Source organism: Lepidochelys olivacea (genome assembly GCF_965140295.1).
Source record: "Lepidochelys olivacea isolate rLepOli2 genome assembly, chromosome: 3".
NCBI lineage: Eukaryota > Metazoa > Chordata > Testudines > Cheloniidae > Lepidochelys > Lepidochelys olivacea.
In genome coordinates this window covers 84,631,223-84,646,160 of record NC_140413.1, presented here as the reverse complement: position 1 = coordinate 84,646,160, position 14,938 = coordinate 84,631,223, and the positions used below count along the sequence as shown (strand labels likewise).

The following is a 14,938-nucleotide window of genomic DNA, read 5'->3' as shown; positions in this document are numbered from 1 at the left end:
TATATGTAATTGGTATAACCAATGCTTGTTTCCAGTCTATTGACAGCAGTCCTTTTTCCTATATATCATTATATGACTGCAATAGAATTTTTAGACTTCCTTTTGACAATGGTTGAAGCATTTCATTACTTATATTACCTTTACCCAGAGCTGTATTTTTCCTTATTCTAATGGCTGCAATAAGCTCCTGCATAATAACATTTTTGTTTAGCAGATCATCAGTATATTCTCTCCAGCCGTTTAATAGTTCACAGTTATCCTCAGTAAACTTCCTTCTTTCCCACAAAACTCATTGTTTTGATTCATATCACTACTGACCTTTTGGAATTCTTTTGCTAAAATGTCTGCCTTTCCTAGTTGAAGACCTCAGTTTCATTATTTACAATAAGCCCAGGTATAAATTTACTTTTACTTTGAATTCCATTCATTTTTTTAATTTGCCTGTATATTTCAGAAAGCTTTGAATCTTTGTTCCCACAGACATTTCTCCAACTTTTTTTTGACTTTTTGATAATCCTTCGTGCCACTGCCTTATATCTTTTATAGTTCATTAAGTCTTTACTATTAATTGTGTGTTTTACTTGCTTCTATACCTTGTTTCTTTGCTTGATTGCTAATTTACAATCCTCATTCCACCCGGGAACCATATTTCTAAGTCAGGGACAATGATGTTTTATAGATGGCCTGTTGCTGAAATTTTTTATTATGTTATAGAATTCATTATGTTGACACTTGTATAATCACTGCATAAATATTCATCACATTTAATCTTGAAAAGACCGCAGTCAGCTTTTCAAAACTTTCAACTAGGAACACTTTGTGTTTTTGACATCTCTTCAGCTTTGGTCCTCAGTATATGTAGGGAAGTGATCACTTCCCATTCTGTCTTCTTTGTAAGTTTCACAACTGCATTTACTATCTATATTGTTTGTTGCAATTCCTAGATCCAAAACAGAAAAGGATCTGTCCACTGATTAAATCTAGCATGTACTTCTGTATTTAATATTACCAGGTTATGAATATCAATAAAGTGTTCTAAGCATTTACTGTTCGTCAGTTTTCTTACTTCCTCGTAGCTCATTATGACCATTAAAGTCTTCGCAAATTATCAATGGGTTTTTGATGTTAACTAATTTTTCTAGTTCTAAAATTCATTTTTATATGGCTTATAAACATTTTAAATCCATATGTGTTTTTGTTCTGCACGGGAATTGCAATAGCATCAAAACTTAGTTTCTGCACATCCATTTCAACTTAACTAAGTTCCTTTTTTATATGTATACAGATCTTCTCCCCTTCTTCTGGTAGCCTCTGGGGTATATCCAAATGCCCTCCCTCCCCCGAGTACTACTTGGCCTGCCAGGAGGGAGGGAGAAGGACTCCCTCCTCCCACTGCGCCACAGCCAATAGGAGCTGCAGGGGCGATGCCTGTGGGTTGGGGAAGCACGTAGAGCCACCTGCTTGTGCCTCCGCTTAGGAGCCGGAGGGACATGTTGCCACTTCCTGGGAGCTGCCTGAGGTAAGCGCCACCCAGAGCGTGCACCCCCTCCCGTGCCCCAATGCCCCAGCCCTGAGCGCCCCCCCCCGCCTCGCACTCTGAACCTCTTGGTCCCAGCCCGGAGCCCCCTGCTGTACCCCAACCCCCTGCTTCAGCCTGGAGCCCCCCCCTGCACCCTTAACTTCTCATTTCTGGCCCCACCCCAGAGCCCACACCCACAGCCAGAGCCCTCACTCCCACACATACCCCAACCCTCTGTCTCAGCACAGAGCCTCTCCCACACTCTGAACACCTTGGCCCCAGCCCGGAGCCCCCTCCTGCACCCCAAACCCTTCATCCCCGGCCCCACCCTAGAGACTGCACCACCAGCCGGAGCCCTCACCCACTTCCACCCCCCCAACCCCTGCCCTAGACCAGAGCCCCCTCCTGAACCCCTCATTTCTGGCCCCACTCCAGACCCCGCACCCCCAGCTGGAGCTCTCACCCCCTGCCCCAGCCCAGTGAAAATGAGTGAGTGAGGGTGGGGGAGAGCAAGCAACAGAGGGAGAGGGGATGGATTGATCAGGGGTGGGGCCTTGGAGAAGGGACGGGGCATCTGGTAAGGGGGCAGGGCAAGGGTGTTCAGTTTTGTGTTTTTAGAAATTTGGCAACCCTACACTTGGCCGCTGTCCCTGGCAGCCAGGCCCAGGCAGGGAGCGGAAGGGGTGGGACCAGCCATTTCTCATGCTGGCTGCTTTGGGTTCCTACTCCGTGCAGTGTGGCAGCTGCCTGAGAGAGAGCCTGGCTGGGGTGGCACCCTGGCCCCTGCTCCCTGCCCAGGTCCAACTTCTGGGAACAGGCCAAGCGACCCAGAAACGTGCCAGGGGAGGGCTCCAACTTACTTGGTCCCTGTTCCCAGCAGCTGGGCCCGGGCAGGGAGCAGAGGGGATGGGGCAGGCTGCCGCCCTAGCCAGGCTCTCCCTCAAGCGGCCTCTGCGCTGCACACAGCAGTGACCCTGAGCAGTCAGCTTTAGCCATATGAGAAGCAGCTCCATCCTACTCCCTGCCCGGGCCTGGCTGCCAGGGAAAGCAGCCAAACATGCCAGAAGGGAGGAGGTACAATGGGAGAAGGACAGAGCTCTGCCCCACAGTTAACTCTGGTGGGCAGGGGAGACTCCAGGCTGGGCGCAGGGCAGGGGGGATTGCTGGGGAGAGGAGACATGGGGCGGTCACATGTCCTCCCTTTTAGATTGTGTTTCCCCATATTAGCCCTGTTTCTTGCACACAATCAGGCTTTTCTTCATTTCAAAGATGACTTTCTTAAATTCCTGATCATGCATTATTAAACTCTGCACATTCCAGCTAAGGATCATTAAGACCCTGTTATATAAGCTGCATTTTTGCCTACATTTAAAATCTCATGAATGCAGTCTGTCAAGAGGTTGTCTATCGTTAGCAAAAGCAGCAGAAAAATATCTGATTTTAATCCTTTCAGTTTTTTCCCCATCTGCAAGATGCAGTTAATAAACTTCTCTTTAGCACAAGATACATCATCTCCCATTCCCCTCAGATTCTCCTTCCTGACCAGAGATGTGTTCTGTTGCTCTTGTACATCTTGTCTCTTACTTGTGTATTTTTCTTTTTCTGTTTTCTGCAGTGGGACTCATTGGTAGCCTCTACAGATGATACTTCTTGGAAATTTTTTTTTTTTTATTTCTCTAGCTCATTCTGCACATCCTTTATAAGCTGTACTGTGAATCCCCACCATTGCTGCATTTATGTTCTATTCCTTCTACACTGTTCTCATATGAGTGATTTCTTCCACGTATGCTGTACCTCATTGTTTTCTTACAAATAGTTGCTGCACATCCAAACTTTTGACAATTATAACACCTCACAGGAGTTGGGAGGAGTCTGTTTAACCCAGAAAGATGGATTCCCCATTTGGATCCTATCCAAAGTGTCCCGCCTTCAGATGTTATGTGTAAGCAGTAGATGGCTGGTTTTCACCCTCTCTTACGAAAGTAGCTGTTTAACAAATGATCATTTCTCTTTGCCTATACTCTTTTGATATCATCCTCAGACAATCCTAACAGCACTCCATACATAACCCCTCTTGCTTCCATCAGGAATTTTAGGCAGTTGACAAGTATCTCTCATTTTCCTTAAGGTTACAGTTTTAAGAAGTTTTTCAGCTTGCTCCTTAAGTGGACATTCTATCACTAGATCTCCATCATGCATTTTTTTAGCTCTTTGTACATAACCAACACTTCACATGCTCCATTCCACCATTTTCAGGGGGTTATCATCTATTTTCACATTTTCTATAACTGATTTGACAATATGAAAGGTTGACTTTTACCTTGTTTTTGTTTTTCATTTCTATGTATTCCATCTTCAAAACCTGATATATCTAATCTTTTTTCCTCTTTCTGGATCTGAGACCATTCCTCATCTGCTATTTTTCCTCAGCCTCCATTGTCAGTTTCAACATTCAGCCTTGTTGCAGCTGGGGTCCAGCCTTAGACCTCCACTCCAACTGTTCCTACAATCCAGCCTCACCATGTTCAGGCAGATACCAGCACTCAGCCCCAACCCAATCTTCAGCCAGCAGCCTGCCTCTAGCTACCTCAGTCCCAGAATGCATCACCTCTAAATTCCAGCCAGCTCAGCACCAGCCCCATAGTCTGTCTCAACCTCAAGCCTCAGCCAGCCTGCCACCATGTACGGGGCTTAGATCCTCCCTTTTAAAGAGCTGCCCCTCTCCAGGTTTGACAGGCCTTACAGGTGCTCAGAGTTCATGCTAATTGTGCCCAGTGAAGCTCTTTAGCTCCTTCTTGACTGCGGTGAGATATTGTCCCACCGCAGTCTTTCTGAAGGCTTAATTTGAGAGCTAATTTTCACTCTATATGTATAAAAATGTAAGTTGCTACAAAATCGTGTGTGTGTGTTTAGCTAATGAAACAAATACTCACTAATAAGGTCAGCCTTGTTTTGTATGCCTTTTGGTTATTAATGAAAAATTAACAAAATATTTTTATCATAATAGCTAGAAAATACACAAAATTCTGCATGGATGAGAGCTTTGTGTAACTGAGTCCAGCTGTTTACATCTTTAGTTCCTGCACACCTTTAATAAGTTTCTAGACTCTAATGAAATGCAAATATTAAATAATAGTTATATAACTGGACATGCATTTTAAGTCCTTTGCTGGCTTGGGGGCTTGGCAGATTGTACTTTACTTTGTTCTTCACTATTTACAGTATTATTTATTTCGTGCCACAGATGTACAAGGTGCATTACAGATGTAAAATGTGACAAGGTTCCTACTTCAAGAAGCTTGCAATTTAATATATACAGATAGCTTAATGAGTAAAGATTAAATCAATGCAAGTGGAAAGGGGATTAAAGGGTGACAAAAAAGGGAAGAGGAAAAATATACCTGGGGACCATTTTGAATTTATTTTTGACAGGGCTTCAAACATTTATCTGACACCTACCAAGATGAAAAATATCTGTGCTGACGTGCTCCCAGGCCATGACAGTGAAGTTTAAAGAAATAAAATAGTTGTGTATTATTTATTGTGCCCTGTATTTAGTTGTTAAAATATTGACACTCAACTTTGTTTAAATTTTTTTTAAAAGCATAACTTATTACATCCCTTTCACTGAAGTTTCTCTCCTTCTTCCTCTTCCTTGCTTCACTCCACTATTTCTTTTTGTGGTCTATCTTTTCCTATATTTTCTACAAGGTCTGTTTTCTCTTTTCCTTTGTTCTTCCTCCTGCCCCTTGTCTTTTCACTTCATGATGTTCTCTTCTCTAGCTCCTCAGTATTTTCCAATTTCATTCCTCCTCTCATTTACTTTTCCCTTCTCTTACTACCATACTTTCTTTTTTAACGTATCCCATCAATAAATATTAGCTAACATGTTGATTAAAATATCCTTCTTCCTAGTCTAGACAAGGCCTTAGGGAGATAGTACAACATTTGTAAAGGTGAAAATATCATCTAGATATTTGTAGAAAATACTAAAGGCTGAATGCTCAGGTGCAGCAAAGGAGTGTGCCATACACCTTGGAGGAGGAAGCAAACAGATTTATGTCCTCTCCCCGCACCTCATCCTGGGGACCAGTTCATTCCCTTTTCCCCTGGGATGCCTTTAAATTGCACTGCCTTATAATGTTGGCCAGAGGTGTCTAGAGCTCCTCCCATCCCCAGGAAACCCGCTTACCAAGTTAGCTGGTGGATCACTATCAGCTAGGGGAATCCTCAGAGGGCTTCTTAAACTACTATGCCACACACACGAAGAGTAGTAGGGTCCTAACTATTGTCTTTTTTATCTAGACAGGCTTTGGTTAAGTACATTTATTATTACAGGGCCTGTATTTCTTTTCTTTAGGCAGCAGCAGATACAATCATGTTGTCAGATATTTTGCCTCATTTGGTGCAGAGGCCTGAAGATTTTTTGGAAAATTCAGAAGCCAGGGTTAATCTGTATAAGGATACCATGCTACATCCTCTAGAGGTAAGAGCAGCACAAAGTAATATTGTTGTATACACCAGAAGATCATTTTTTAACATTTGTTTTTCTATAATTTTTATGCAGTCTGGGTATCTTGAGTTTATTTTGCAAAGATGAACCTAACCCACAATCTGACCCCCCTCCTCAGAATTTTGAGGTTCAGATTAAAAAGCTCAGGATACAAGACAGTTCACAGTTGTTTCTAGTGTCAAATCAAAGTCCTGTACCATCTTTTAGTTTGAATGGGGCTTAAAAACTGAACTACACTGTCATGTACTTCCATACCAGATGTCGACTGGCTACAGATCTTGCTTATACACACCCGCTGTGTTCATCATAAAATCCAGATAAGATTAGCTTTACATAAGGTCTTTTACTATTCTGCCTATTGGAGGCACTGTGAGTATAATGCAGTTTAACATTCCATTACATCTCCCCCTTTAATTTCTACTTTCCTACCACTTACACTATTGTGCTATCTTTGAAGTTCAGTACATATCCATCTGTTAAGTGTCTCTGAATCACTTGTTGGTGTTTATCTGTAACTCAGAAGATTAAGGAATGGATCTTCCTACTATAGGATTTTCTGTATAGCTCTCTCAATCTTTCCATTCACTTGTGGGTAATGTGGGCTGCTAGTAATAGGCTCAAAATAATATTTAGTTCAGAATGACAAATTCTGCTACAGTGAATTGTGGTCTGTTGTCCATCACTAACTGTTCTGGAATACTGAAGTGAGCAAAAGTGTACTTCAGTTTTTTGATAACATAGCAACATGTCACGTCTTTCCAGTACATTATTTCTATATACCCATGTAATGGACTGGGCCTCACCACTGTGGCACCCTCTACTGGACATTCTGGGAATTAGCTTGAGTCCTTCCTCAGGGTGCCCTCCTCCGGTGGTGTCTCACTCGCCATTACTCCTACTTTGCTGTCTCCAGCACTCTGTGACTCACGTCTCTCCTCCAACCTCAGCATTCTCTTCTGGGCTGTGCCCCCCTCCACTGTCTGTCCCCTCTTTTGGGGGAACAGGCAGTCTGTAGTCCAGCCACTCACCTCAGTGGCCTGCTGCAGTCCCCAGTCTAGTCCCTTGCTCCAGGGGCAAACTGCAGTCTGTGTTGGCCACTTCCCTCAGGGCAAGTAGAGGGCAAAGAAAGAGGGAGGGATCCAGGTCCACCCACTACTCGGCATCCCGACCCAGGGACCCTGTAGCTGGTAGCCGCTGGTAGCCACTCGCTGCCCCTCCTCCAACTCCTCTGCTGCCTCTTTTCCCTGGGCCACTTCCCCCACAGCCCTAGCACCTTATCTGCCCTTCCTCCAGGACCTCAGTCTGGGATCGGATCGGATCGGATCGGATCCTCTGCTCCTAGACAGCCAGTCCTTCTCCCTAGCAAGCCAGGGAGAGACTACCCTCTGCTCTGTTGAGCCGCCCTTTATATATGCCCCCTGCTAGCCCTGATTGGCCGCTGCAAAAAGCCACCTCCCAATTGGCTCACTTAGTGAGCCCTCCTTTAATTGGAGGGTTCTGCGCAGGATCCCTCTGGCCTACTTTAACTCCTGCTCTTCATGGTGTGGGGCAATTGCCCCACTACAGCCTGGAAAAAATAGTCCACTACGATCAGGCATGTCTTTTGAATTCACATAAATCTGAAGCTAGTCTCTTCCAAGGTTTTGCAGGTAGGGGTATTTGTACACTGTATTGTTCAGCATTGTCTCTTAAGTTGATTTGTACTGGATCTCCTTTCAAAAGTCTAATATTATCAAATCTTCTCTCAAGCTCCTCCACCTTTTTCACTAGGTCCATCATGGCTGCCATGCTGCAGCTGGGAAGGTCACTGGTCTTTGATCCTTTGATCACATACCTCTGAATGCAAAACTTCTGTCTTTATAAGTTTCTGTGGTGAACTGGCCCAGGAGGTTCAGAATAACTCCAAGATTCGTCAGAGCTGTGTCAGGCAACTTCAGCTCTGGAAGGGGTTGAAGGTGATTGTAAGTCCCTTCTGTGATGACTGTGATGTCAGTTCCTGAGTCAATTTTAAAGTCAATAGCTTTGCCATGAATATTCAGTTTCACTCTCCAGACAGAGTGTATGTCATCGCAAGTGATAGATCCCAGAAACAATGGCTCTTGATTGTCTGTCATAGGAGTCAATTCCCCACCTGCTTTTATGTGGCAAACAGCTGCAAAATGTCCATATTTTATGCATTTCTGACATTGTGTCTTTGGTTGGACATGTATCATCATATGACTTTTTCCACACCTTGTGCCTGCAGGCTAGAATTTGTTCCTCTTCGCCTGAGAGCTCCTTGCCTCAGAGGTTTTATGCTAGTGACGTTTAACACTCAATTGTCTCTTTACAGTTTCTAAGCTAGTTTCAGGTTTTTCAAGTTGCTTTAGGTTTTGCTGTCTCACCAGCTCAGACTTCTTTGCTCTCTGTATAGTTGTGCCTAGTGTTAAATCTCTCTTCAGTTATAGCTACTGTGAAATATTTTTATCTGTTAACCCAGTAACCAGCCTGTCTCTGATATTTTCATTTTTTGCATTTCCACAGTTTTCAACAAATGTATGCAGATCTCTTATAAAACATTCAACATTTCCCACTGGCTCTCAAATTCTCTGATGGAACACACTCTTTCATAAGCCACATTTCTCTGTGGTAGAAATCATACATCAAACACAGCCAGAACGCTTTCACAGTCATCTTTGTGACTGTCTTCAGTAAAGTCAAAGGATTTAAATATATGCTCTGTTTGCTTCCCCATAGCATGAATTAAAGAAGATACCTGTATATCATTAGTTTCCTTGTGGAGCTGTGAGAAATCTGGCAAAATATTGTTTCCAGTCAGTCCATTCTGAACGTTTGTCAAAGCTAAAGTGCTCTGGGGCACTGAAGAGTGGCATGTTGATGAGATCCTGCAGTCTTTGTTGCTTTGTTCCTTCTGTGTGCAACCTTTATTGCTGTTTTCCTTCTGTTTCTGTTCTTAGTTTACTTCTGACACCATGTCATGTACTTCTGTACCTGATATGGACTGGCTACATAGCTTGCTTATGCACATCAGATGTGCTCAGCATAAGATCATTTAATACACTGTCAGGTATGGCTAAGATTAACTTTAAAAAAAGTATTTTACACCTGGTCCACCTAGTGGCATAACAGTATAATACAGTTTAATATTCCATTAGATAGGGACGTATGTGAAGTACAGCTACCCTCACTATTGAAGAGGCCCCTGCAGCACTCAGTCTCCAATTGGCTTCTCTTCTCTTCTCTCTACTACCTTCTTCCTCACAGTTCCCAACAGATCTTCCTCTTCCTGTTTCATTGTTGTTGCCCTGGAAGTCATTGGAAACATATTGACTGGGCCATTCTTTGGTTGGAGTTGTGTGTTTCTGTGGCGGTCACATGCAGAAAGTCAGGAGAGAGCCAGAAAAGCAGTGTCAGTTTGGCCCTGAGAGGAATCCAAGTGAAAGAGTTTCTTTTGGGGAGAGTAGTGGCTGGAAAGTTAGACATGGAAATTGTGAGCAAGGAAACGGACTCCTCTTGTTTGTTTCTACTGTGCTCAGGGAAACAGGACTTTGTATACCTTCTTTGTAAATAAATACGATTGCATCAAAGAAACACCTGACTCTATGATCAGTTTATCTTCCTAATGGAAACAACCTGGCAACGCCTCAAATATTGACCAACTAGTCTGGTCAAGGGGCAACGATATTTTGCAGTTAGAACTTGACAAGTGTTGTTTATCTATGCCTCACAACATCCCTATGAAGTAGATAAACATAATTATCCCCATTTTCCAGATTAGGAAACTGAGGCTAAGAAAGGTAAATCATTCAAGTTCCCATAGAAATTCAGTGTCAGAAATTCGCACTCCAGTCTCCAGGCAATGAGGTCTATGACTCATCTGATAAACTTAAGGACAGTTAGGACTCTCACCCTTGCCAGCCTAGACTATTATGGGCGGAAAGTCCTATCAGAGACTATTAGGAGTTGAAGGTCATATTGTCTTTAAGCTTAATTTCTTTAGATATTTAAAAATATGCTGGGCTTGATCTATGATTTTTTATTTGATCTATGGCCTCTCTGTAACTATAATTTTGAAATTCTCATGACATTTAATTTTCACTATTAAAATAGAAGCTCCTTTCCAGATGCCTTTGGATTGATACCCAGACTTTTAGTCATGCAGTCTAAATGCTGTTTGTTTTTAATCTATGGACTGAATCCTACTGCCATGGGAATTCATGTGAGTTTTGCCATTGACTTCAATGGGAACAGGATCAGACCCAATGTCATTAATTGGTTGGTTATACTCAATTAAGGGGTGTATGTGCGTCTTTTTTCTTAAACATACAGGATATGATGGCCGAGCACGATTCTCAGTATCTTATTGAACTGGATGGAAATAAGCACCCTAATGAGCTCTTTTCAGTAAGTATGCTGCACATAAACTAAGACAATTTACACTAGAAAATTATATACCTATCATCTCTATTAAGATGATATTGGCAACATTATTGCTCTATAACTCATGATGCTATTGCTAGAAAATATCTTCTTTTGGATGCCTGTTCCACTTGTTACTACCAAAAGAAATCTGATTATGCTTACTAAACATTCCATATCTTCGCAACAAGCCATATCATGTTGCATCAGGTTATCATCGGCATCATTTACTATAATTTGTTAAATTGACAAACACCATTATTAGCATGGATGAAGATATAAAGGCATTTACATTATACTCTTGATTATCCAGATAGCCTGGGGGGATATAGATTTTATTTGGATAATTGAGAGTTTGGATAATGGAGAAGGCAGGAATCATTCAGTAGCAGATGGGCCTGCCCCACAGCTGGGAGCTTGTCCTCCTCTTCCTGGCAATCCTAGTCAGGGGGAGGGGGTGTGGATAGGGGTCGGGGCAGTCAGGGGACAGGGAGCGGGGGTGGGGAGGGTGGATAGGAGGTGGAGTCCCAGGGGGGGCGGTTAGGGGCAGGGGGTCCCGGGAGGGGGCAGTCTGGGGACAAGGAGCAGGAGGATTGGATGGGTCGGAGGTTCTGAGGGGGGTAATCAGGGGGCGGGAAGTGGGAGGGGGTGGATAGGGGGTGGGGGCCAGGCTGTTTGCGGAGACACAGCCTTCCCTAACCGGCCCTCCATATCATTTCACAACCCCGATGTGGCCCTCAGGCCAAAAAGTTTGCTCACCCCTGATCTAGCCCAATATCCTGTCTTCTAACAGTGGCCCATGCCAGGTGTCCCACAGGGAATGAACAGAACAGGTAATCATCAAGTGATCCATCCCCTATCACCCAGTCCCAGCTTCTGGCAAACAGAGACTAGGGACATCATTCCTACCCATTCTGGCTAATAGCCATTGATGGGCCTATCCTCCATGAACTTATCTAGTTCTTTTTTGAACCCTGTTATAGTCTTGGTCTTCACAACATCCTCTGGCAAGAAGTTCAAGACTGGGTGTTGTGTGAAAAAATGTTAAATGTTAAAAAATGTTTTGTTAGTTTTAACCCTGCTGCCTATTAATTTCATTTGGTGACCCCTAGTTCTTGTGTTATGAGGAGGAGTAAATGACACGTCCTTATTTAATTTCTCTACACCAGTCTTGATTTTATAGACCTCTGTCATATCCTCCCCTTAACCATCTCTTTTCCAAGCTGAAAAGTCCAGTTTTATTATTCTCTCATCATATGGCAGCCGTTCCATACCCCTGATCATTTTTGTTGCGCTTTTCTGAACCTTTTCCAATTCCAATATATCTTTTTTGAGATGGGGCGACCAAATCTGCACAGTTTTCAAGATGTGGGCGTGCCATGGATTTCCTCCTCCTTGCAGTCGAGTCCGGGGGTCGCTGCTCTATTATCCGAACCTCTGCATTGTCCAAACCCCTTCCTTGTCCCCCAGCATGAGATACAAAGGGGACAAGAAAGGGATTCAGTTAATGTAGAGATTTTTGATAAATGGGATTATACTGTACTAATGTTTTTCAATTATTATTTAATAAAATATATTTTACAGTATTAATTTAGCATAGCTTAACCTAAAAAATAATTCAGCCATTTTTAATGGTATTGTGGCATTGCAATGCGAGACATGGATTACATTTCTGGATCGTGTTTTTCATTTCCCAGAAGGTCTACAGAGTTTGTGGGCTTAGCCCCTGTAGTTGAAGTTAAATTCTCATGTCACTTTATAGCCAACTTTCCTCCTAACTAAAAGACGGTGTTGATGAGCAATGATGGGAGTCCTGTCCTGTTCTTCAGCCAGACAAGTTGTCATAAATATAAAGGGAAGGGTAAACCCCTTTGAAATCCCTCCTGGCCAGGGGAAAGCTCCTCTCACCTGTAAAGGGTTAAGAAGCTAAAGGTAACCTCGCTGGCACCTGACCAAAATGACCAATGAGGAGACAAGATACTTTCAAAAGCTGGGAGGAGGGAGAGAAACAAAGGGTCTGTGTGTCTGTCTATAAGCTGGTCTTTACCGGGGATAGACCAGGAATGGAGTCTTAGAACTTTTAGTAAGTAATCTAGCTAGGTATGTGTTAGATTATGATTTCTTTAAATGGCTGAGAAAAGAATTGTGCTGAATAGAATACCTATTTCTGTCTGAGTATCTTTTTTGTAACTTAAGGTTTTGCCTAGAGGGGTTCTCTATGTTTTTGAATCTAATTACCCTGTAAGATATCTACCATCCTGATTTTACAAGGGGGATTTCTTCATTTCTATTTACTTCTATTTTTATTAAAAGTCTTCTTGTAAGAAACTGAATGCTTTTTCATTTTTCTCAGATCCAAGGGTTTGGGTCTGTGGTCACCTATGCAAATTGGTGAGGCTTTTTATCCAACATTTCCCAGGAAAGGGGGGGTGCAAGTGTTGGGAGGATTGTTCATTGTTCTTAAGATCCAAGGGTCTGGGTCTGTAGTCACCTAGGCAAATTGGTGAGGCTTTTTACCAAACCTTGTCCAGGAAGTGGGGTGCAAGGTTTTGGGAAGTATTTTGGGGGGAAAGACGCGTCCAAACAGCTCTTCCCCAGTAACCAGTATTAGTTTGGTGGTGGTAGCGGCCAGTCCAAGGACAACGGGTGGAATATTTTGTACCTTGGGGAAGTTTTGACCTAAGCTGGTAAAGATAAGCTTAGGAGGTTTTTCATGCAGGTCCCCACATCTGTACCCTAGAGTTCAGAGTGGGGAAGGAACCTCGACACAAGTGGTTGCTGCAACATGGGGCAGTAAGGGGGAGGTGTAAAATGAAAAAAATGGGAATGTCTTCAACCTCATGGACAGTACTCCATCACTGCCATTTCACCATATTCTCACTTCCCTGAATACGAATTAGGACCACTCTCCAATAAGCACTTATACATGTGCTTAACTTTACTACTTGTCTTGATGTACTTAATTTTATTACTCATGGTAATAAAATTAAGCGTGTATGTGTTTGCAGAATTGGAGCCCAAATTTATATCAAAACAGTAAAATAGATTCAATATGAATAAATATATTAAAGATAGTCTAGTTGTATAATAATACCCACAGTCTGTTTCTACCCACCCCTGAATAATGGTAAAGCTCATTATATGCTCATCATGGCAAAATTTGCTTTCTTGATCTCAAGAATATTTGCATGCATACTTCCTGTACCTAAGCAGGAGCTTGTATCTTAACTACATTGTAATAATATCAGTTAATTCCCATTGACAGGCTTCTTTTTTTAATGTATTTTTGCTTAATGAATAACAAAAACTTGTACTAACTCCCAGGTCTATAAACAGATTCTGATCACCAAGGGAAATCATTTCAATTCTCTCCTCACCCCTTTCATCACACACCATGAAAACCCTTTGCATCACCTACACGCTGATGAGTAGAAAGCCTTTGCAGTATTATCTTTCCATCCCCAGCTCTAGACCATTTACAATTATGGGACTCACTTTATGAAGAGGGGCAGAAAGGTTAGGACTGAAGTAAGAGGTTTCTGCATGGTCTATCCTCACTGAACATCCAATGGGAACTCTGCTGAATATGTAACAGGGCCCTTGGCTGTACTACTGGGCAATGCTGTCAGGGCTGTCCTTAGGCATATGCAGCATACATGGCTGTGTAGGGCACCTGAAAATTTGGGGCACCCCTGGATGATAGTGTCCACCCTCCCACCTCTTCCTATCCCTGTTCTGACCCTTCCTACAGCCTGGTGACTCATCCTCCAGAGGGGATCTAGTAACTTAAAAGTGAAAAAGCCTTCCAGCCTGCCAGACCTATTAGTACAACACTGAAACTGTTAAAGAGTCATTCAAGAGTTTCTGAATTTACTGACAAAAACAGTTGTGCATTACTGTAATATTTACTCAGAACATGTTAGTCTACAGGACCTTAGTTTAAAATTTGCTTTTAAAATATTTCATTAGTGTGTTGCTGAAGATGATAAAATCAGATCTCTAAGAAATCCTTGAAGAGAGCCCTTAAAGGGACAACACCTCTTTCCTGCCAGATAGCTGGACAAACAAGTTTCCCTTTCTTTACTCCTGACTATTTGATGAACTAGTTTTAAGAGGACCCTCTAGCAAAATCATTACCTTAGTAAGATATAAAATCCTTTGTTATGCCTAAAATCTTTGGAAACATATTTTTTAAAGTTGGTGAAATTTCATAAACATGTCTATTGTTATGGAGATCACACAAAGTCAATTAGTGTTCCCTTTTTCTAAAAGCAATGAACATTGTTATGAACACAGTAAACCTCTGACTGATTAATTTAAAATAATGCTTTGTTTCAGTGAGTTAAATATGTAGTAATCTACAATGATTACTTTATGAAGGTTTCAGAGTACATTTAAAATATAAAATCAGCTTAGAAATACTGATTAAGAAAATGTAAAACAAAGAAGAGCTGCATCATGTATTCCATTATATTTAATGTTGTATT

The 14,938-nt window shown here is 42.3% G+C and overlaps 1 protein-coding gene across 5 annotated transcripts in view; it reads left to right on the top strand.

Moving 5' to 3' along the window:
- AK9 (adenylate kinase 9) overlaps positions 1-14,938 on the top strand; it is a 245,383-nt gene that overhangs the window by 48,206 nt on the left and 182,239 nt on the right. For 4 of the 5 annotated variants that reach the window (XM_084624320.1, XM_084624317.1, XM_084624318.1 and 1 more), the window contains 2 exons: positions 5,880-6,005; positions 10,362-10,436. The exons of the other annotated variant lie outside the window; for it this stretch is intronic. In XM_084624320.1, coding sequence (XP_084480446.1) covers positions 5,880-6,005; positions 10,362-10,436 — 201 coding nt within the window. The remainder of the gene's footprint in view (positions 1-5,879; positions 6,006-10,361; positions 10,437-14,938) is intronic. 5 annotated transcript variants of the gene reach the window in all.